The 24773-nt window shown below is 38.7% G+C and overlaps 1 protein-coding gene across 2 annotated transcripts in view; it reads left to right on the top strand.

Annotated features, from left to right (window-relative positions):
- Positions 1-721: 721 nt before the first annotated feature.
- KIF13B (kinesin family member 13B) overlaps positions 722-24773 on the top strand; it is a 213144-nt gene continuing 189092 nt past the window's right edge. For both annotated transcript variants that reach the window (XM_059176995.1, XM_059177001.1), the window contains exons 1-2: positions 722-873; positions 18314-18407. In XM_059176995.1, coding sequence (XP_059032978.1) covers positions 819-873; positions 18314-18407 — 149 coding nt within the window. In that variant the 5' untranslated portion in view covers positions 722-818. The remainder of the gene's footprint in view (positions 874-18313; positions 18408-24773) is intronic.

Here is a 24773-nt window from a genome sequence, read left to right as displayed (position 1 = left end):
GCATAAATGCTATAACAAAGTGAAGATAATAAGGACTTCCATTTATTGAGCACTTCTATGTGCCAGGGAGTTTTTAAGAACCTCACATGTATTAACTCAGTTAAGTCTTGAAACAATCCTACGAAATAGGCGTAAAGTGTTTCCATTTTAATTATGAGAAGACAAGTCTTAAGCAGTCAAACTACTTGTCCGTAGTCACACCGCTGGAGTCCTGAAGTGGGATTTGAATTTGTTCAGGAGCCCATGATCTTGACTGGGTAGTGGCTCAGACGGCGGGGTCGTATATGAAGACTTCCGAAGAGGTTAACTTTCCCCTGGTCTCGAAGGATGATTTCGGCAAACAAGTCCAGGAGTGCAACCCAGGCAGAGGAAGCTGAGCCAGGGATCATACTTTGAAGGTTGGCAGGAAATGAGTCTGAAGAGGTCGCTCTCAGGGTCTCCAATGCCATCTATTCAACTCTGTTTGCAGGTGCGATATCAGCTTATCGACGGCTTAGGTTTCAGTACTAGCTCTGAGAGCAGAATGGTGTAGAAGCAGGGGGGTATTCACCCGTTCCAGACAGCGAAGAGCGCCTTTCTCCCGCCCGAGCCCCTCCGCTGCTGTCCTGCCCCCCACCACGTTCAAGGACTACAAGTCCCGTCATGCAGCGAGAACGCGCCGGGAGCCCGGCGACCTGTCCCGCCCCGGCCCGGCCCCGCCCCCTCCCCGCCCCTCCCCGCCCCTCCCTCCCGCAGCCCCCTCCCGCCCGGCCAGCCCCGAAGAGTTGCCCGGTGGCCGCGGCAGACGGAAGCCGAGGGAGAGCCTCGGCGGCAGCAGGATGGGGGACTCCAAAGTGAAAGTGGCCGTGCGGATCCGGCCCATGAACCGGAGAGGTGAGAGCCGAGCCCGCCCGGGGCCGCGACGGTGGAGGCGGCAGGTGCCTGGCGCGCCCTTCCCTCAGCCGCGGCCGCTGTGTGGGGTCCGTCGGACCCCGCCCCTGCAGTCCGAGTCTAGTCGAGAGAGCGGCCGGCGCGCCCCGAAACCTCGTCCCCCTCGCCCGCCGGTCCTGCTCGGGGACGCCCCTCCCCTCGCCCGCACCGCGTCCCGGGCGCTGCGGGCCCCACGTCCCGGTCCGCTGCCCCTTCCGCCGGCGCGCCTGACCCGCCCCGCCCCGTCGCCCTTTCGCCCTCTCGCCTCCCCTGCCCTTGCGGGAGAGCGCTCTGGTCCCTCGCCCCCGTCTCGCTTCCTCCTCCACCCCCCCCCGCCGCTGCCCCTTGCTCGTGCCCCTCTGTGTCCCCCGCTTTCTCCTTGCCAGCTGTCAGAGTGGCCCCCGCCCCTCGGGTCCTCACCCCACCAGCCTGGCCGGGAAAGCCAGAAACCCCGAGGCCCCACGTCTCTGGCCCAGTCACCCCAACCCTGCACTTTTGTGGTCCGTGGCAGGAAAAAATGGCAGGGAATTTGGTTTTACTCCTGAGAAAGCATTCAAGTGCAAAAATTCCTCGTCTGCGGTTTTCACTTTATGTACGTTTAGGCTGGACGGTCATAAAGAATTGTGAAGACTTTGACTGAAGTTGGGCGAAAGAGATACCTTTCCCCTCCCCCTTTTTTTGAATGTTGAGATAGTTTTGTTTTTGCTTGCAGTCATATTCGTCATCTCTCAACAATAAATAGTTTAAGTGCCAAGATTCTTGTGAAATTGTATCTTTCAAGACATTCTCTCAATTCTGCAGGGAGGGTAGAGAAAGCAGATAAACCGAGTACATTTTAAATCAACTTTAGTTAGACAAATGGAGTGACGAGAACCCCCAACTCAAGTACCAAGAGGAGGTGGGCTGGGCCTTGACTTTAATGCTTAAGTAGCAGCGTCACTGGGCAAGTAACTTTAAATGAGGTAATATATTTGAAAACACTTTCTATCCGAGGCTATGTTATTGAGATCACTTATCCCGGCAGATGACTTTTCAATTGATAAGACTTAACTAATCAAAATCTTGTATCAGAATCACTTCTAAGATGTTTTTGCAACTTACATGTTCATAATCAAGTGTTGAATCTGTGTAGAAATTTTAAGTTGTTTTCTGCTTTTCCTTTTCTTTGCTGTCTTTTGTATATATTGAGATACACAGATCAACCATTTGGCAGTATGTTTTGTTGGGTTGTCCTTTTGGAAGTTGGTTTATTTCTCTTCCGACTCATCTCTTCTGTTGGAGTTGGTGATTCCTCCTGTCCCTGCTAAGTTAGTTTAAGTCTGTTGTGTGACATAGAAGAGTTCCTCCCTCTTTCTCACTAAATGAACTTAAACTAGTACATGTTTGGGATCTTCAATCTTTCCTTTGACAAAAATCAACTCGGAAAGTTTTCAGAAGCTTCTGTTCTTAAGTGCTCAGGCATCTTTATTCAAATTTATTACCATCACAATGATTAAAAAATCAGGAAAAAGTAAGCCACATAACATTGTTATCTGGGATTTGATTCTGAAAGCATGGTATCAGCACATTCTTAAAATTGCCTTTTTCACAAAAAACTTGGAAATGTCAGTGCTAAAAAGATGCAGCTAACCAGCCATCACAAAAGACCTATCTCAGATAATTAGATTCCTTCCCTGTTCCCCTCCCCCCATGAATTTCAGTTTTTGGGGGGAAGTACTATTGTTATAAATTGTCATTTAGTTAGATTGTAATAATTGGCAGGATCAGAGTTTCCAGGGACACACAGAATAATAAAAATTTTAGCTGTGGAATGGATGTTAGCTGTTCCTTTGGGTGAATTCATTTCAAAATTAAGGTTTGTACATGGATCCATTACTCTATTAATAGAAGTGCCTTATTGTGGTAAACTGTTTCCCCCTTCATTTAGTGCTATCTCTTACCTAGCATTGTATTTCCTGAATGCATATGGACTTCTTTTTGCTGTGATTACCATGATAATTAAGGTTATTGGTTCTATTTCTATTTCATCATGAAGTTGTCATTTACCTAAATCTAGACATAATGGAATACACAGTAGTGGAATTCTAAAGCTAGTGATTTTTTCCTTTTTTTTTAAGATTTCATTTTTAAGTAATCTCCATATCCAGCATGGGGTTTGAACTTAGAACTCCAAGATCAAGAGTCGCATGCTCTGCTGACTGAGCCAGCCAGGCTACCCTAAAGCCAGTGATCTTTAAACTGCTACCTGGCATTTGTTTAAAAAGGCTAAAATAGAAATGTATTTCCTTTCCAGTAATTTCGAAAAGAATCCCATTACTTTGACTAATAATTACTTCTGGGAAAATTTAGTGTATTAAGTAAGTAGTGTCTAATTATGACAAATAGTAAACTTTCAGTCATAATTATTTCTCTTTTAGCATATCAGTTCAGGATGCAACCTCGGAAATTACTCTTCACAAATAAGAATGAGAAGAGAATGGGTTACCAGGCTGATGAAGTTTTGCTGTATAGATTCTAATATTTGTAATCATATTGACTTCTTTTTGAGGAAAACTGAAATTTGCAAGAAGCTTCTAGCGTACCATTAAGTCCTTCATGTGATTCAGTGTCTGTGCTAAGGTGTTAAGGGAGTTCATTGGTTTTTTATTTAACATTTATCATGGAAGTAAGAGTTTCAGTCTTTTTTGCTAAATTATGTGTGGGTTAGGGAAACATTGTTACTTCAACATTAAGCATTATGCCCTCATTTGATAATAGCAAGAATTATAATGGCTGGGCGCCTGGGTGGCTCAGTGGGTTAAGCCGCTGCCTTCGGCTCAGGTCATGATCTCAGGGTCCTGGGATCGAGTCCCGCATCGGGCTCTCTGCTCAGCAGGGAGTCTGCTTCCTTCTCTCTCTCTCTCTGCCTGCCTCTCTGCCTACTTGTGATCTCTCTCTGTCAAATAAATAAATAAAATCTTTAAAAAAAAAAAGAATTATAATGGCTAATGAATATGCTTTTGTCAGTAATATTTTTCTTGTTATATATTTTAACATTGCACTAGCAAAATAAAACATAAAAGGGAAAAAGTCTGCAGCATCTTTCCATTTTAACAATTCAGTCTCATTTTCTTATTTTCATTCTAGTTTGTGTTCACATGCATATGTAATTTTACTTACTTTTAATATTACAACTTCTTGTTTTTGCTGTTCTTCATATGTAATATGTCTTTAAACAAGCTGAAGGAAAGCTGTAAATTTGATTCGTCAGGAGATCTTGAAGTTCTTGTTGCAGATATTGTTTGGTTTTTCATGTTATTTTTCAGACTTGGACAACTCACCAGGTAACTCTGGTTGTGTTTTTCTATATACTCTAAGGAACACCCATTCATACATTATTAACCAGTTTAATTACTAAGTGAACTGAAAGGTTTACAAGCATTATCGATGGTATTAACTAGATCAGTGACACTCTCCTGTTTAGGAATTGGATGTTTTATAACTTCAGATGGTTTTAAAAATATTTACTATTTACTGAGTGCCTGCCAGATGTCTAGCTTGTGTTAGATATTACAGGATCTTGTTGCCTTTCTGCAAGGGACTTCCCATGGTTAAATATGTGTAAGATTAACTACCAAAATAAATACATTTACATCAAAAGTGTTTGGAAAATACCTTTCCTATCTACCTAGCCTAAGGTAGTGAAACCAAGAATTACATTAGGTATTTAGCTGGAGAGAAAAATAGTGAAATAGTTTATTTCAGTTGTTAGGGAACATGGATAATAAATATATTTCAACAGGTATTTCTCAAGGGATTACTTTGCATTTTATAGTACTTGATACAGTGAAAGGCACAAAGACAGAAAGAAGAAAGTACCGTCTGACAGAAATCAGTGCTTAAGTAAATCATGGTCTAGAATCTCAGTGGAAATATTGTTATGTAGATATTAAAAATGATGAAAATCAGCATCTTTTACCAAGGAAGACAGTTTTCTCTGTTAGCAGAAAAAGCAGAATGAAAAACATTATGTGTGACTGTATGGTTGAATCTGCTATTATAATTCTTAATGTGTAAAATGTCAACAGGAATGGGCAAGGGCTAGAAAGAAACATGAAAAAATGGGATTGCTTGTTCCTGTTGGGAGACTCCTATGTCCTGAAAATTCTTAGTGTTGACTGCTATTGTAGTGTTCAGCTTTTTATGGTTCATGCTCATGAGGAAATGGCTGTCCTATGAAAAGATAGGATTAAAAGGTAAACAAGCACCTATCGCAGATTGTCAGGTGAGTGATCGGGAAACAGAAATTCAGAGGAGTGGAAGATCTCTGGAAGCCTGGTGATCAGGGAAGGCTTCTCTGGGGAGGGAGAACCTCGGTTGATGTGGAGGGAGGAAGCTTATGATCAGAACGGGTGCATGGTAGCAGGCGAGGGGAGAGTGTTGGGTCGTTGGGGAGGAAGTATGGTTTGAGAGCAAAGGCACAGAGACAGGAATGAACCAGGCAAGTTTAGGCGGCAGAGACAGGATAAGCTTGACAGAAAGGAGGGTTCTGTGAGCTTGACTAGAGAAGGATGAGATTAGAAAGGTAGGGTGGAATTTAAGGGAGCCCTGAGTGCTAACTAGGCCAGAAGTCAGGGTTAGGGTGGATGGTCCATGTGCTCTGTTTAGCTCTATAGAACTTCACATGGATCTCAGACACTGGCAGGAGGAGGAAGATTGCCTGGTCTTAGAGCAGGATCAAAAGCCTGGGTAGATGCCCGATTCAGGGCATAGGTGGGTTACATTTAAGGGTGGTGAAAATGAAGCCATGTGCATAGGAAGAATTAGGCTGATCGAACTTAGATAAGCAGTTGGGACCCAGAAGGCAAGGTGAAACTGAGGAAGTAGGAAGCTGAGAGAATACGCTGGTGGTCTGTGAAGACACAGGGATCCCTAGGAAATGAAGGGGCTTGGTGGCAAGGAGATTCGAAAACGAGAAGGTGGTTTGGACCCTGAGGTCATTAGTGGTGTCGAGGATGAGGATTGGAGTCGAGGATGGCAGTGGATGGAAATTTCTGACATACTTTCTAAAACAGAAGATCCTTGTTTTCTAGCATCTGCTTGATATGCTCATGGAGAATGAGACACACATCTATTACAACATTGTTTTGTTTCTACTGTGCACTCAATGACTGAAATTGAGATTTATCCATACAGGGCCAGAGGCTTTTGAAGAAGAGAGTACACATTTATATGATAAAACAAAAATTTGTCTGAGTTGGCTTTTACTTTTACCCCCTCATCTCCACAAAGCAATGACTAATGTCTAACTTTTCCAGTCCTTAAGGTCCGAAGATGGAGAAAACCACTGACAAAACTATTCATTAAGTTGATGAATGGAGATGTTTATTGAGTGGAAATGGATTGTTATCGATCTCTCAGCTTGCTGATCAGGTTCCCCTTGTGTTCAACAGAGCACGTTAAAAAAAAAAAAAAAAAAAAAAAAAAACTTGGCAAAGAAGAGCAGTGTAATTTATGGGGAATTGTGTGACACTAACTGATCTGTGGGACACAAATCCATGACTTAATTGGTACTGGGCTTGAGCTTTCAGGTGCTGTAGATGTCTTTAAAAGATGCTGTTAGCTTATTCAATATGTGTTGATTGAAGAAAAGAACAATAGCTACTTCTTTCTGAGAGCTTTCTGTTTGTGATCTACAGAGTTGAGTACTTTTTCTTCCTCAAACAAAATTTAGAAGGTAGTTTATGGAATTATCACTTAACAGAATCTCAGAGGGGGGTTAAGTAAATTTCCCCAGAATTACAAGACCTGCTGTGCCATTAAAGCCTGTGCTTTTACTGCTGATTTGGACAGGATGATCTTTAAAGGGACCTTGTATTCTTGAGTTTACATAATTTTCAAAGGTGTACGGGATACATGAGAGGCAGAAGTCATGATCTTTGACCAAAGGACCTCACTGTCTTGTTAGTAACAAGAGATGCACAATTACAAGAATATATGTACACAGTGATGCCAGTGCAGTTTGAATTAAAGAATGGGAGTGAGACTTGAGAATGGTAAGGACTATGCTGGAGACAATGGGCAGGCAGGGAGACATGTTAGGTGGGGTACAAAAACAAGTTGTTGGAATTAATCTGTGTGTTTTTACCCTGCTTGTAAGCTAGTAAGTTAGATAGTTACTGGTCTGTGGGTGCTGGTAGAAAATGTGGGACTTCTGGGTCAGAGGACTTACTCATGGCATGGTAAACAGTGAGAGTAGCTTCCCTTGCTTGCCAATCCACAAGGGTGTGGAGAGTCCAGATGGCTGCTGTTTAAGTAGTAGGTTGTGTTACTTCTGAGGAACACTCAGCTTGGGGAATCCACAGTTTTAAGTGGTAATAAGCAAACCTGCTCTTTGTCCTAGAGGAAGACCTTGTCCCACAAGGTTGCTGGCTACAAACACAGTCCTGAGAGAGAGTCTGGGTAAAAAGCATCTATTGCCTAGCATTCTAGGCCATATATTGCTGTATACCCAGCAAAAATGTGTAAAGGCAGTGGGGAAGCAACTGAAATTTAGGAAATATAGGAAGACTGCAAAGCTTCAAAAAGAAATACAGGAGAAGCAGGTTCTAAGGTGGAAGTGTAGGAAATGATGAGTTTTATTCTTAGACATTCAAGTATTTAGTCAGCCCTTATCACATGTTGTGTACTACACCTATAAATATGAATATAATATGTATTCCTGGAAAAAATCAACATATTTATTGAGTTTTGGATCTCTGAAGTGTAGTTAAGTGGTTGGATCCAGAATGCTGTTGCATATGAGTCAAAATCTAAGGAACTAGAGATGTGTGTAGAGTCACACATTTGGGAGTCATTACTGTAGGTAGTAGATAGAATATCAAATTAAAGTGTGTGTGAAGAAGAAGGTGGTCACAAAGTTCAAGAAGAGAGACTAAGAGGAGCAGATAAAAGTAATAGGGAAGCCCAGGGGACATCTGGGTGGCACAGTTAGTTAAGAGGCTGACTCTTGGTTTCAACTCAGTTGTGATCTCAGGGTTGTGAGATCAAGCTTCACGTGGAATGGGTGCAGAGTCTGCTTGAGATTCTCTTTCTTTCTCCCTCTGCCTCTCCCACTTGTTCTCTCTCAGATAAATAAATAAATACTAAAGAAAAATAAAAGATAATATGGAAGCCCAGAGAGAAAATGTGTCAAAGAATGAATAGTTGGTAGTCAGATATCACAAGAATGGCATGTAATAACTGTTCAGTGGATTAGGTATCATGGCAGTCAGTGGTAATTTTCAGAATAATTTTGATTGAATGAATGAATTAGTGCTGGTATGTTAATAGTGGGCTGAGAAATAAGTGGGTTGCCAGTATGGTGGTAATGAATATACAACTTTCTTTCAAGAAAATCCATTTAGAAGGGAAGGGTAGAGAGTAGTATCTGGAGTTGTACCTAGGAACAGACCTTTTTAATGAGATGTTTGAGCCTCATTATAGACCAAGGCAATAGAGAAGGAAATTTTTTAAATTTAGGAAGAAGAGGATAATTATATAATGGCAAAGGCCTGGAGTGCGTAATTTTCTTGATAAGGTAGATTCTGAGGTTGTTATTTGAGAGTGAGAAGGATTGGTTTGGCTGGGATCTTTGAATTAATGATTGTTTGGAAATGTAATTGAAGAACTCTAACCATATTTTGCATCTATTGAGGGTAGTGGGATCATTCTTTCTAATTTTTTTGAGATAATAATTCATCAAAAGTGTACAAGTTAGTGGTTTTAGTGTATTTGCAGAGTTGTGCAACTATCACCATTATCCATTTGCAGAACATTTTCATCATTCCACAGAGAGATTCTGTCCCCACTAGCATTCTGTCTACCTCCCTCCCCCAACACACACCCATCCCTCTTCTCTGCCCCTGGCAACCACTGCTCTACTTTTTGACTCTATGGATTTGCCTATCTGGGCATTTCATATAAATGGAATCAAGCGATATGTGACTTTTGTATCTGACTTTCTTCACTTAGTATAATGTATTCAGGTTTTTGGCATGTTGTAGCATGAGTCAGTACTCATTCCTTTTTAAAGTTGAGTAATATTACATGATATGGATATGCTGCATTTGTTTACTCGTTCATTAGTTGATGGGCATTTGGCTTCTTTCCACTTTTTGGCTGTTATACTGCTGTGAACATTTGTGTTTAACCTTTTGTGTGGATGTATATTTTTATTTCTTTTGGGTGTATATATAAATAGAAGTGGAATTTCTGGGTCATATAAGTAACTCTGAATTTTGAGGAACTGCTAAATTGTTTTCCAATGTGACTGAATCATTTTATATTCTCACCAACAATGTATGAAAGTTCCAATTTATCCATGTCCTTGCCAATACTAGCTTTGTCTGTCTTTTTGAATATTGCTATCCTAGTGTGTGTGAAGTAGTATCTCACAGTAGTTTCGATTTTCATTTCTCCAGTATCTAATGATGTTGAACATCTTTTCATGTGTTCATTGGCTATTTGTAGATCTTTGGAGAGATTTCTTTTTTCTTTTTTAATTTATTTTTTATTTTCAGCATAACAGTATTCATTATTTTTGCACCACACCCAGTGCTCCATGCAATCCCTCTATAATACCCACCACCTGGTACCCCAACCTCCCACCCCCCCGCCCCTTCAAAACCCTCAGATTGCTTTTCAGAGTCCATAGTCTCTCTTGGTTCACCTCCCCTTCCAATTTCCCCCAATTCCCTTCTCTCTATCTCCCCATGTTCCCCATGCTATTTGTTATGCTTTGGAGAGATTTCTATTCAAACTATCATTTTATTTTATTATTTATTTATTTATTTACTTACTTATTTTAAAAAATATTTTATTTATTTGTCAGAGAGAGACAGAGAGAGAGAGCAAGTGCACAAGCCGAGGGAGAAGCAGGGTTCCTGCCGAGCAGGGAGCCCAATGCAGGATTTGATCCCAGGACCCCAGGATCATGACCTGAGCCAAAGGCAGATGCTTAACTGACTGAGCCACCCAGGTGTCCATATTTTTATTTTTTTCAGTAGGCTCCAGGTTCAGTGTCAAGCCTAGTGCATGACCCTGAGGTCCAGAACTGATGGGAGGGGCACCTGGGTAGCTAAGTTGGTGAAGTGGCTGACTATTCTTTCAGTTCACATCATGATCTCAGGGTCCTGGGATTGAGCCCCCATTGGGCTGGGTGCTCAGCTCAGCTGGGAGTCTACTTGAGGATTCTCTTTCTCTTTTCCTCTCCCTGTGCGCCTCCCTCTGCTTGCCATCTCTCTCTCTCAAGTAAATAAATAATAAAAAAAATGAAAAAAAAAGGGGCGCCTGGGTGGCTCAGTGGGTTAAAGCCTCTGCCTTTGGTTCGGGTCGTGATCCCGGGGTCCTGGGATCGAGCCCCACATTGGGCTCTCTGCTCATCTGGGAGCCTGCTTCCCCCTCTCTCTCTGCCTGCCGCTCTGCCTACTTGTGATCTCTGTCTGTCAAACAAATAAATAAAATTTTGAAAAAAATGAAAAAAAAAAAAGATCTGAGCCGAGATCAAAGTTGGATGCTCAACTGACTTAACCACCCAGGTGCCTCTCAAACTATCATTTTAAAATTTGGGTTGTCTTTTTATTATTGAACTGGTAGAATTATTTATGTTTTTTGAATGCCAAGTCCCTTATCAGAGAAATATTTTCTTGATTATTGTGAGTTGCCTTTTCATTCTGTTCTTGGTTTTTTTTGTTGTTGTTGTTGTTCTTGGTGTCTTTTAAAGGACAAAACTTTTTTTTTCTTTTGTTTTTTTGTTTTTAAGATTTTATTTTTAAGTAACCTCTACACTCAATGTGGGTGTCAGACTCACAACCCCGAGATCAGAAGTTACATGCTCCACCAACTAAGCCATCCAGATGCCCTTGCAGCACGAAAGTTTTTCATTTTGATATGGTCCAGTTTATCTTTTGTTGCTTGTGCATTTGAAGTCATATGTAAGGAATCATGACCTAACTCAAGGTTATGTGGATTTATGCCTGTATTTTCTTTTAAGAGTTTTGTAGTTTTAGACTTTGTATTTAAGTCTTCGATCCATTTGGAGTTAAGTTTTGAATGTGATGTAAGGTAGAGGTTCAGTTTCATTCTATTACATGTGAATATCCAGTGGTCCCAGCACCATTTGTTGAAATGACTATACTTTTTCCCCATTGGATTGTCTTGGCACTCTTGTCAAAAATCAATTGACTATTGATTTTGAGTGATTACAGTTAGCTTTTTAGGAATGTGATTGGGAGGTAAAGGGAGGTACATTTATATTTCTGAGTAGTATATTTGGTTTGAAAATTATTAGTAATTTTCTGGAAAATTAGAAAATAGTTATTAAATGGGCAACTCAACTTACTTTATTCACACTGAGAATGATGCATTTCCTCAGATGGAACATGAGTTATGTAAAGGGAGTATCCCAAACCCTGCCCATCTTTCACTATGATGTCATTGAGGAATGAGCCATAGCTGATTTGTGTGTTGAAGGAAGACTTGTTTCAAATTATTGTTCACTTTTACAGGGTGACTAATTTGCTGGCTGAGTAAGCTGAATTGTCAGCTGTTAATATTTTAATATTCTTCTTGAAGAGCTTGACCTAGAAAAGGATCGTGTTTGGGAAGTAATATGGGATCTTTAATGTTAGTGGAGTAAATTTCTTTCTTTTTTCTACGGACTCATGGATACATCAAAGTATTCATGGTTCTAAGTATGATAGAGGTTCATTAGTTAGGATACTAAATTTATAGGATTACTTAATTTTAAGATCACTCTGGTTTTTTATTGGTTTTTAGACATAGTACTAGTTAAAACCCAATCTCATTATTATAGACTTCCCTAGGAATAAACTGTTGTCCATGTGTTATTTATTAAAATAATGGTGAGCATTTAGTGCTATTTTTTTATTGTGGTAAAGTATATATAATATAAAATTTATCATCTTAAACCACTTTTAAGTGTACAGTTTAGTGGCATTAACTTGTTATGAAACTAGCACCACTCTCCACATCTAGAATGTTTTAATCTTGTAAAACTGAAACTCTGTAACCATAAACTCCTCCATTGCCCGGTAAACCCAGCCCCTGGCATCTACCATCTTTCTATCTCAATGAATATGACTACTCTAGGTACCTCATATAAGTGGAATCATATAGTATTTGTCTAGCTGTCTCACTTGGCAAAATGTCAAGGGCTCCATCCACATTTTAGCAAAATTTCATTCCTTTTTAAGGTTGAATAATATTCCATTGAAGTATACCACATTTTGTTTTTCCGTTCATTCATCGATGGACACTTGGATTGTGGCCACTTTTTGGCTGTTGTGAAGACTGCTGTGAACTTGGATATTCTTTAATGTTGATTTTGCAAATGCAGCTCATAGCAGCTAGGTCCTTATCTTTTTAATCTAAGTATTGCTCTAAACTAAGAGGAAGCTGTTTATCTTTTGGATTTTTGGTAGGTGTTTTAAAATTTTTTTTTGTTTTTTTGGGATGCCTGGGTGGCTCAATTGGTTAAGCATCTGCCTTCGGCTCAGTTCATGGTCCCAGGGTCCTGGCGTCAAGTCCTGTGTTGGGCTTCTTGCTCGGTGGGGAGCCTGCTTCTCCCTCTGTCTGCCGTTCCCCCTGCTTGTGCTTGCTCTCTCTCTCTCTGACAAATAAATAAATATAATCTAAAAAACCTTTATTTTAGTTTTTAAAATTTAGATTAAATTTAAGGCCTACATTTATTTCTATTATTTAATTCCTGCTTGCTTTATAAGCAGTATAGAACAAGAAGTTTTAAATGGAGAAAGTGTCATAATCAGAATCTTGTCGCAATGTAATTTTTAAATTAATTAATTAATTAAATTTTAAAGATTTTATTTATTTATTTGACAGAGAGAGAGAGAGAGAGAGAGAGACAGAGACAGTGAGAGAGGGAACACAAGCAGGGTGAGTGGAAAAGGGAGAAGCAGTCTTCCCGCCAAGCAGGGAGCCTGATGTCGGGCCAATCCCAGGACCCTGGGATCACGACGTGAGCTGAAGACAGATGCTTAACGACTGAGCCATCCAGGTGCCCCTGTAGTTTTTGTTTTTTAAAGAATTTATTTTTAAGTAATCTGTACACTGAGTGTGGGGCTTGAATTTACAGTCCTGAGATTAAGAGTTGCATGCTCTACTGACTGAATGAGCCAGGTGCCCCTTTTGCAATATACTTGAATTCAACCAACTAATATTTAATGGTACTCTAGCTATAGCACTTATATTAAATGTTTCTTGTATATCTGACCCTTAAACTTTCTTCAAATCTCACTGCATTTATTTGCTTTGGTGTGTGTGTCCTAGATGTACTACCCATATTCTAAACAGCCTTGTTTTAATATCTGTCCATCAATCAACAAAATCAGAATGGGAATTTTGTTTGATTAAATGGAACTACTGAAATGAAGATAGTGTTTATATTTTAAAGGCCACCTTTCATGGGTGGCCTTTAATCTTTAGGACAAAATGAATTTCCGTTGAATATATTAGTTATTAGGTGATTCTGTGTATTATATAGGATATCCCCAGGATTGGTTCCTTTATCATGCCTTTTCATGTTTCCAAATTATTGGTTCTATCTAATGAGGTTATGAGACAGAGAAGGGAGGAGCTGTGAAGAGGATAGGGAAAAAGCATACAAATAGTGAAGGAAAAGTTTTGGATCCCTTCTCAATTCAAGATCATTTGAAATGAAGACTGATCACTTAGTGAGAAAATATTTGATTTACAGTTTTTCAGGCATGCATTCTAATGTATACTTCTGCATACAGAACTGTATATGCAACTCCTTTGCTTAAACCAAACATTCTTGCAAGGCACTAATAACTAACTTTGTGGTGGGTGGTGAGATGGTAGATTCTGAGTCACACAGTGCAATTTCCGGAGAATCGATAATACATTTGTGTATAATACAGATTTGACTGTAAGGGGCCAGGCAATACAATGTGATCAGAAACCATTAAGGAGTAGTATTAACAGAGTATTATGATTGCGAACTTTCTTGAGCTGTGGGCCTATAGACTTTAGTGCTAGTTGATCAGAGTAGAACATGTGCTGCTTTGGGATTAGTCTTCTACACCTAGGCAAAACATAGCTCAGTAGTTTTCCTTTCAGTTTTTTTTTTCCCCTCCCCTGAAAAATGTATTGGCTAAAAGAAAGACCACTTAGTTTTTTTGTACTTCTAGAATGTATCTTTGAGAACAATTGTAGAAAAACCAATATAAGAAAAGTTGTGGCAGGTACAGGGAGGGAAATTTTAAATTTTGCTTTTTGGTATTTGTCTCAGTTATGTAAGTTAAGATGAAAAAAAGAAATGACCTTTCCTGGCAATGGAAATACTCTTGAGTTATAATGAATATGACATTGACATTTGGCCAAGGCTCTTTAGGAAATACAGAATAGCTCCAGTATAGTGCAGCTCCTTTCCTTAGAGCTTATCTTTTGGTAATGGAGATAAGGCAAACAGTTTCATACTTCAGGTCAGAAAAATATGAGTATAAAAATATGAGGGGTGGGGCACCTGGGTGGCTCAGTGGGTTAAGCCTCTGCCTTTGGCTCAGGTCATGATCCCAGGGTCCTGGGATCGAGCCCCACATCGGGCTCTCTTCTCTGCAGGGAATCTGCTTCCTCCTCTCTCTCTGCTTGCCTCTCTGCCTACTTGTGATCTCTGTCAGATAAATAAAAAAAAAAAATCTTAAAAAAAAAAAACATGAGGGGTGCCTGAGTGGCTCAATTAGTTGAGCATCCTACTCTTGCTTTTGGCTCACGTCATGATGTCAGGGTCATGAGATCAAGCCTAACATGGGGCTCTGTGCTCATCGTGGAGTCTGCTTGAGATTGTCTTTTTCCCTCTCCCTCTGCCCAGCCCTGCTCACACTCTCTCTCTCCCTAATAAATTAAAAAATATATATATAAAAATATGAAAACATAAATATGCTACAGCCTATACTTTTTAAAAAAAGAACTTTATTGAAGAAGAAAAAAAAACCAGCTTTATTGAGATACAGTTCACATATCATACAATTCAGCCATTTCAGTGGTTTTTTTTTTTTTTTAAAGATTTTATTTATTTATTTGAGAGAGAAACAGTGAGAGAGAGCATGAGCAAGGAGAAGGTCAGAGAGCGAAGCAGACTCCCCATGGAGCCGGGAGCCCGATGCGGGACTTGATCCCGGGACTCCGGGATCATGACCTGAGCCAAAGGCAGTCGTCCAACCAACTGAGCCACTCAGGCGTCCCCATTTCAGTGGTTTTTATCATGCTCACATAATTGTGCAGTTATCAGCGATCAATTTTAGTATGTCTTCATACCCCAAAAGAAAACTATACCCATGTAACCACATGGTGACTATAGTTAGTGATATTGTATTACATATTTGAAGGTTGCTAAGAGAGTAGATCTTTAAAGTTCTCATAATGGAAACATTTTTTTGTAATTATATATGGTGACAGATGTTAATTAGCCTTATGTGGTGAGCATTTTGCAATATATACAAATAGGGAATCATGTTGTATACCTGAAACTCATAATGTTGTATGTCAGTTATACCTCAATTAAAAATAAACAAAACACCATACCCATTAGCAGTTACTCCCCAGCCATAGGCAGTAACTAGTCTATTTTTCTGTCTCTGTTTGCATATTCTGGACATTTCAAATGAATAGAATCATATAACGTGGTATTTTGTAACTGGTTTCTTTGACTTCACACAAGCTTGTAGTATGTATCAGTACCTTATTCCTTTAAATTGCGAAATAGTGTTCCATTTTATGGATGTACTAAATTTATTCATTCATTAGTTGATAGACATTTATCCATTCATTAGTTGATAGACATTTGAATTTTTCCATTTTTTGGCTGTTATGAATAGCCCAATACTAGCATTATGAACATTTATGTACAAACTTTTATGTGGATCTAGTTCTAATAATATATATATAATATAATATAATATAATATAATACAGTACAATACAATACATCTCTTAGATAATATATACCTAGGAGTGGAATTGACAGGTCATATGCCAGCTTTCTGTTTAACCTTTTGAGGAATTGCTAGACTGTTTTGCAAAGTAACTACACCATTTACATTCCCATCAGTAATGTATGAAGGTTCCAATCTCTCCACATCCTCCCTAACACTTGTTATTATCTTTTTGACAGTAGTTATGCCTATGGGTGTGAAGTGGTATCTTACTGTATTTCTAATTTACATTTCCCAATGTGTAATGATTTTGAGCATTTCTTTGCTTATTGGCCATTTTTGTATCTTTTTTTTTGGAGAGATATCTACTCAGATCCATTGCCCATTTAAAAATTGGATTGTCTTTTTATTACTGAGTTGTAAGGATTCTTGATGTTTCCTGATACAAGTCCCTTATTAGATACATAATTTACAAATTATTTACAGATTTGTTTGATTCTGTGGATTGTCATTTTACTCTCTTGACAGCGTCCTTTGAAGTACAAGAGTTTTTTGTTTTGATGCTGTCCAATTTATCTATTTTTTATTGTTTTTTTTTAAAGGTACTTATTTATTTATTTGACAGAGAGAGAGAGAGAGAATCACAAGCAGGCAGAGAGGCAGAGAGAGAGGGGGAAGCAGACTCTTTGGTGAGCAAAGAGCCCGATTTGAGGCTCGATCCCAGGACCCTGAGATCATGATCCTAACCCGAGCCAAAGGCTGAGGCTTAACCCACTGAGCCACCCAGGTGCCCCTATATATATATTTTTTTATTGTTGCTTGAGCTTTTAGTGTCTGAGAAATCATTACCTAAGCCAACATCATGTGAGTTTACCCTTATGTTTTCTTCTAAGAGTTTTATGGTTTTAGCTCTTACACATTTATGTCTGTGATCTTTTGGAATTAATTTTTATGTATGGTGTTCATTCTCTTTGCATGTGGATATCCACTTGTCCCACCACCATTTTCTGAGAAGACTGTAATTTTCACACTGGATTGTCTTGTCAAAATCTTTGGCCATAAATGTGACAGTATCTTTCAGGATTGTCTGTGTCCTATATGCCTGTCCTTCTGTCCTTATAGTAGTATAGCACCCTCTTGATTATGTAGCTTTGTGGTTAAGTTTGACATTGGTGAGTGTGGTCTTTCTACATTGTTCTTTTTTATTTTTATTTTTAAATTTTTTTTAAAGATTTTTATTTATTTATTTGACAGATCACAAGTAGACAGAGAGGCAGGCAGAGAGAGAGGAGTAAGCAGCCTCCCTACTGAGCAGAGAGCCCGATGCGGGGCTCGGGGCTCGATCCCAGGACTCTGGGATCATGACCTGAGCCAAAGGCAGAGGCTTTAACCCACTGAGCCACCCAGGTGCCCCATACCTTGTTCTTTTTTAAGAATATTTGGCTGTTCTGGGTCTCATGCATTTCCGTACAGATTTAGATGCATTCAGCTTGGTTAAAAAAAAAGAAAAGAAAAGGTTACCATGGGATTTTGATAGGGATTACCTTGAATTTTGTAGACCAATTTGGATGTATTGCCATCTTAATAGTATTAAGTCTTTCAGTTCATGAATGTAAAATAGCTTTCCATTTATTTAAATGTTGAATTTCTTTCAATAGTGTTTTGGAATTTTCATTGTACAAATCTTGTACTTCTTTTAAATTTATTTCGAAGTAGCTAAGTCTTTTTAATGCTATTATAAATTGTTTTCTTAACTCCATTTCTGGGTTTTTTATTGCTGGTGTATAGAAGTACAACTTATTTGTATGCTGGTCTTATATCCTACAACTTTGCAAGATTTGTTTATTCTAGTAGTTTTTAAATGGATTCCTTAGGATTTTCTATGTACAAGATGATATTGTAAATGGAGATAGTTTTACTTCATTCTTTTCAATCTGGGTCCTTTTTATTTATCTTGCCTAACTGCCCCTACCAGAACTTTTAGAACAATGTTGAATAGAAACTGTAGCCATAGAACTTCCTTGTCTATTCCTAATGTTCCAGGGTAAGCCTCTAAGATAAACCACTAAGCATGACATTGGCTGCAGGTTTTTGTGTATGTCCTTTATCAGGTTGAGAAGTTCCCTTTTATTCCTAGTTTGTTGAGTGTTTTTATCGTGAAGGAGTATTGTGTTTTTCTCAAATGATTTTTCTGAAATAACTAACTTTAAAAATAACCATTTTTAAAGTTAGTTATTTCAGAAAAATCAAACTGAGGGTTGCTGGGGGGAGGGGAGTTGGGAGAAGGGGGGTGGGGTTATGGACATTGGGGAGGGTATGTGCTTTGGTGAGTGCTGTGAAGTGTGTAAACCTGGCGATTCACAGACCTGTACCCCTGGGGATAAAAATATACGTTTATAAAAAATAAAAAATTAAAAAAAATAACCATTTTCTCTGTTTCTTTTTTCTCTACAGAAATTGATTTGCATACCAAATGTGTGGTGGATGTAGATGCAAACAAGGTTATACTTAGTCCTGTAAATACTAATCTTTCCAAAGGAGATGCCCGGTAAGTTAAGAAACAGTATTATGTACAATGGATTTCTAAATGACTGAAAACCATAATGGCTACTAAGCTGAGTTCAGCTTAGGAGATAACAAATGCTTCATTACTGTGTAGAGACATAGCTGTCGAGTAAAAGAGGTGATGTCTGTAATATGGAATGACTAAGTGCCAGAACAAGTGTTGTAGATAGCAATTGTATCAGAAGCTCAGAGGAGAGAGCTTTAGGTTAGAAGGTGGAGTAACTGAGGAAGCCTTCTTGAAGGAGACAGTACTAGAAGATTATTAGTAAGATGTAGATGGAAAAAAGTAGGGTAGAAGAGAAGACCTTTAGGTTGTTTCTCAGTTTCGGTTGTTTTTACTTCTGCCGCTTCGAATCCTGTTAGAGCCCATTTCAGTTACTCTTTCCTCCTCAGGGCATTCCTGCATTTTCAGGATTTCCTTCCTCTAAATCCCCTGTAAACTGTGGTCTGTTTTACCTAACTGAATTATTATGCATTGTATTGGATTTGCTGCTTGTGGCTCTAAAGTGGATTTTAAGGTCTTGGAGGGAAGAACCTCTCTGTCAGGGGTTGAAGATGAATCACTTCTGGATTTGGATGATAATATGAACAAAAGGAAGGGCCAGAAAGTGTAAAGAAAGCGAATTTGGGGAAAAAACCAGAGATTCATTTGTTTTTTCTCAGCAAGCACAGGGGAGTAAATTTAATCAAACAGGCTAGGTTCAGATTACAGAAGACCTTGAAAGCCGATAAGGGAATTTGACCTATATTTTTATGGTAAGATGTCATCTTTGACATCTTAACATGGTTAAGGAAGTGGATTAGGAAAAGTCAGTTGGTTGTATAGAGAGAATGGTTGCAACTGGGGAAAGACTGGCTTTTTATAGAGATCAGCTTGATTTCAGAGATGTTTTTCTACTGACCCTGGAAGTAAATTATACAAATTAGAGAGACAGTACCTTCCATGGTGCTTTGCATGAAGTAGATACTTAAACTTAGACAATGTTGTGCATGGAAATACATACAGAAGGCACTTCATAAATGTTGTTTCAGGTTGAGTCATTGAATTGAAAGGGCGTTAGACTTGGAGTCAGAAAATCTTAAATCAAACCCCTACTTAACTATGTTGTTTTTAAGTAGTAGTATCTAAACTAGTAGCTAGTTATTTTTAACTTTTTTGAGTCTTATCTGTATGGTATATGCCTTACCAATATCAAAGAAATGTTTTCTGAAGATCAAATTATTGCTAAAATGTTGTGTAAAGTGCTCTGTAATTGTTTGGACTTACCGTCTTTGATGTAGGGCTGTTTCATAAGTATCACTAGGTTATGGGTACTATCAGATATGAAGTTATTAGAGTGTAAAGGGTATAGATGTGTCAAAAATGATGCTAGGATTTTGAGCTTGCTGATTGAATGATCTATTGTTCTGAGTATTAAATGAAATTACTAATATTGGAGCCTGTTTATTGCTCTTGGAATTTTAATTCTGGAGATTGTTGCTTTATTTGGAAGTGGGTTACCTCTGAAAAACTTGGAGACAATATCCTTTGGTAGGATGATTGTAGGCTTTACCTATAGACTGACTTGGATTCAAATTCTGGCTTTGCCACTTGGTAGTGTGGTTACCTACCTGTGTTCCTTATTTATAAAGTGTTTTAGTTTTCTAAGTTTTATATTGCTGCATAACCAGTTATCTTTAGAAGCTTAATGGCTTAAGGCAATAGTGTGGGCCCGGAATTCAGACAGGGATGGCTTATCTCTGCCTCATGCTATCTGGGGCATAGCTGGAAGACTTGAAGGTTGGGGATTGGAATCATCTGGAGAAGGGTGGGTCACCCAGATCTGGTGGTTGATGCTGCCTGTTGGCTGGAGGTGTAGCTGAGGCAGTAGGCAGAATACCTGCTCACCATCTGGCAGGTTCCAAGGGCAGGTGTCTTGAGAGAGCGAGAAAGCCGGGTGAAAGTAGCATTCATTGCCTTTTATGTCCTAACCTTGGGAGTCACCCAGTATCTTCTTGTCATCTTTTCTTACTCAAGGCTGATCTAAAGCTCTAAACAATTTCCAGAAGAGAAAATATAGGCTCATCTGTAATGGAGGAGCATCAGTGTCACATAAGAAAAGCCTTTAGGATGGGATATATGTTATTGTGGCTGCCCTCGGAAAATACAGTCTGCCACAAGTGTGTGATAGTATCTACCTGATAAAGTTGTTGTGAGAATAAAATGACAATGTGAAAGCTGAAAAATATATTTTCTTTCCTTTTGAGGTCTTTAAATCTCAGGGGTCTGTGAAAGAATTAAATAGCTGTTCTGGTTCTATAGAGTATCTTGGATAGCTCTTTTTTCCATATGCTGCAGATACAAATTGAATATCATTCAGTGCTGTACAGGGTTGGATAAAAAACTTTAAAAAATGACAACTTCCAATAAGGTTGGTATGTTTTGGGTTTTGATGAAGTAAAGTTAAGCACAGATTTTTAAAAAACAGCTTTTATAGAGTGAAGTGTATTTAGCTTGATGAATTTTCATAAGTGGAACATAACTCCTGTAAGTGGCACCCAGATAAAAACCAAGAACATTGCTGGGCTACTTGCCTGGCTCATTTGGAAGAGCATGTGACTCTTGATCTCTGGGTTGTGAGTTCAAGCCCCACATTGGGTGTAGAGGTTACTAAAAAATATAGACATAAAAAAAAGAACATTGTTAGTATAATAAAAGATTGCCTTTTGAGAAGTGCTTTTTCTTTTAATATGCTATCAAGGTGAAAAGAGAAAATAGAAATTTTGGAACGTAGCGGTCCAGTGGTACAGGTTGGCTTCATTAAATGTGAAGAAAAATCGGAAGAAAACATAAATTAAAACTATTTTATGTGATATGAGGTTCATTATAGTCTAGTTTGTAGAATGACCAATCCATAAAACATGTTTTATAGGAGCTATATAATGAGAGAGTTAAGAATTTAGAGTTAACATGTAAGTGATTTGAGTCATTTTAAATTAGTAGTCACAGGACGCCTGGGTGGCTCAGTTGGTTAAATGACTGCCTTTGGCTCAGGTCATGATCCCGGTAACCTGGGATCGAGTCCCATATTGGGCTCCTTGCTCGGCAGAGAGCCTCCTTCGCCCTCTCCCTCTGCCTGCCTCTCTGCCTGTGCTCGCTTGCTCTCTCTGACTAATAAATAAAGTCTTAAAAAAAAATAAATTAGTAGTCAGAAAAGCTAAAATTAATATTTTTTCTTTAAAAGCTATAAAATCCATGCTTCTAGAATAGTATCCAATTCTATTAATCTAAAACCATGACTAATTTTATATGTGTATTTACAACTCAAGTTAGTATTCTTTGAAAGTGGACATATGTACATTTTAAAATAATGGTTTATATATTTTTCTGATTAATTTTGTATTAATTTCTGACAGTTTCATGATTTGATGTTTGTGCTTATTAATACTAATAGAAGCCATGGTTAAATGAGTGGATAAACCATTTCTAGTTTAATAGCTTAATCAGGGGCGCCTGGGTGGCTCAGTGGGTTAAGCCGCTGTCTTCAGCTCAGGTCGTGATCTCAGGGTCCTGGGATCGAGTCCCACATTGGGCTCTCTGCTCAGCAGGGAGCCTGCTTCCCTTCCTCTCTCTCTCTGCCTGCCTCTCTGCCTACTTGTGATCTCTCTCTCTCTCAAATAAATAAATAAATCTTTGGAAAAAAATAGCTTAATCATGAGGATTTGGGAAACATTTCTTGCTCTGCTATATATGGAATTCCAAAACTGTTCTGAAAAATAAGATGCTTAAAAATCAGAAAACTGGTAACACAAGGCTAAGAGATTAAGAATCCTGACTTTGGAGCCAGAAATCCTGGATTGAATATCACTTTTACCACTTAACCATGTATGCTATGAAGCAGGTTACTTAATTGTCCTCTGCCTCAGTTTATGCACTGGTAAAGAGGAGATAGGTTGTTATAACAATTAAAACAAGTTAAAATATGTAAAATGGCAGTGCCTGGTATACAATAAACCTTATATAAATGTTAGTTATTACTTTAAATATTACTGTTAGAAATGGGTTGTATTTGTGATGTTTGGTGAGCTGTAATATACTTTCATAAAGGAAGTAAAATTTTTTAAACCAAAATACATTCAGTTCAATACTAGAGTGTGCATACTTATCAAAAAATTATCTGGTTCTAGGGGTGCCTGGGTGGCTCAGTTGTTTGGATGTCCGACTCTTGATTTCTTCGTAACTGTTGCTGGTTTCAGGATCATGAGATTGAGCCCACTGTTGGGCTCTGCGTGAGTTCAGAACCTGCTTAAGATTCTCTCCCTCTCCCTCAGCCCCTCTTCCCCAACCCCCCACCCCACATGTCCTCTCTCAAAAATAAAAAAAAAATAATAATAAAAATAAGAAAAATTAGTTCTGTAAAAATTTCAGCTTTGCAAAGTCAAAAACTTAATTTTATGTTTGCCTCAAGTTGATGGGGGCTCTTAAGGAATAACATGCCATGTATTAGAGAGCTATGACCCCTAATTTGATGTTTACAGTGAATAAAATATCAACTAACTTGGGAAACCAGGTCAAAAGATTGATTTAGCATAGGGTGAGAACAAAGGGGCATTTTATTAAATAGGGAAAAGATTAAGGACAAAGTCTTTCTATTTTAAGAAACTCTGGTCAAATGCTTCAGACTGATAGACTTGCATCCACCAGATCCATCTTTTTCTTACGTGTGGAGTACTAGCTATACACTCCTAGGTTTACTCTATTTTTCCTTCTGTTGCACCATACCGCTTAGACTACTAGTACAATTATATGTCTTTTTGAAATTACTTTTTTGCCCTGCATCAGTTTAGTTTTCCATACTGGTCCTTGGGATTTTTCAGATCTTCATCGGCGACATGTTTACAAATTATCTTTTAGGGCTAAGAAATGACCAATTCATTATGTATTTTAGTAGATTTTTGCAAGTGTAATTCTCAACATTGGAATCTTTGCATTTAGGAGCACTTTAAGTCCCTTTTGTAACTAGTTATAAGTAATACCATGGTATAGAACAGTCCCCCCCCCCTTTTTAAAGTTTATTTATATAAGTAATCTCCGCACCCAGCGTGGAGCTTGAACTCACAACCCCAAGATCAAGAGTTGCACACTCTTGCAACTGAGCCAGCCAGGTGTCCCTAGAACAGTCCCCTTTTAAATAGCTGAGTAAATATTTAAGCCTTATTTTGTTTGAATTAAAACAAACTCTTAAAACTTGTTAAACTTTTAATCTGTAATAAATGTTAATGTTAGTTAGCCTGTCACCATCATAAGGCAAAATAGTTTCTTAGGCTAATGTTTATCTTCTGCCTTTTGCCTTATTCCCTCCCTCCTCTGCCCACAAAACAGGCCTTTCTCTCTAACTCTGGCTCAAGTTAATTGAAATCCTAATATTGGCTTTTTTTTTTAATACTAATATTGTTTTAAAAGGAAGTAAGGTGTGATTTCCTGCGGAGAGTGGCAGCTCCCAGTTTATGAAGCAGTTGTGTTATTAAAGTTATATATATGTGAATTTGGAAATGGGAAGGCATTTTCCCATAGGAACTGATAGTTATTTCTAGTAAAAATGGTGTTCTATTAAAAAAGTGACTAGTTTGGCCCACAACTCATGGAATCACACCTTTTATATTTTAGTATGAAGCAGAGGTGCTTCATGGCCACTTCCCATTTTGTCACATGTGATTATATTTATTTATAAAAGATTTTATTTGTTTATTTTTTTAGGGAGAGCGAGAGAGGGAGCCAGTGAGCCAAGGGAAGGGCAAAGGGAGAGGGAGAGAATCCCAGGCAGACTCCTTTGTGAGCATGGAGCCCATTGGTTGTGGGACCAATCTCAGGACCCTGAGACCATGGCCTGAACTGAAACCAGGAGTTGGATGCTTAATTGCCTGAGCCACCCAGGCACCCCTCTCACATGTAATTTTAAAAAAGATGTGTACTCAAGAGTAGAGATTGAATAAAATTCATAATTTTTCCTCCTTGTCAAGGACATCCTGAAGTGAGAAAAGACTTTTTCCTTTTTTGGCTCTGGGTGTGTGGCAGTGAAGATGTAATGACTACTAGTAACCAGTAGACTTTGGTGTCACTGTGCCAAAAGTGCCAGTTCTTTTAGCCGCCATTGTTTTTGCATCATGAGGGCTAGTATCAGCATAGTGAAAAAGGCAAATATCAGTATTATTCTGAAAGTAGTTGTTACCTCAAGCACCGTGTTGTCTTACCACACAACAATTTAAGAATCAGATTTAGGCATTAAATCACAGACTCTAAGAACTGGATTGATGCCTTTGGTGTATTTATTTTTAAATTACTTTATTGAAATGTAAAAAATATGCTATA

This window comes from Mustela lutreola, chromosome 1 (genome assembly GCF_030435805.1).
Source record: "Mustela lutreola isolate mMusLut2 chromosome 1, mMusLut2.pri, whole genome shotgun sequence".
NCBI lineage: Eukaryota > Metazoa > Chordata > Mammalia > Carnivora > Mustelidae > Mustela > Mustela lutreola.
The sequence above is the reverse complement of the archived record's forward strand: the minus strand, read 5'-3'. Positions and strand labels throughout refer to the sequence as shown.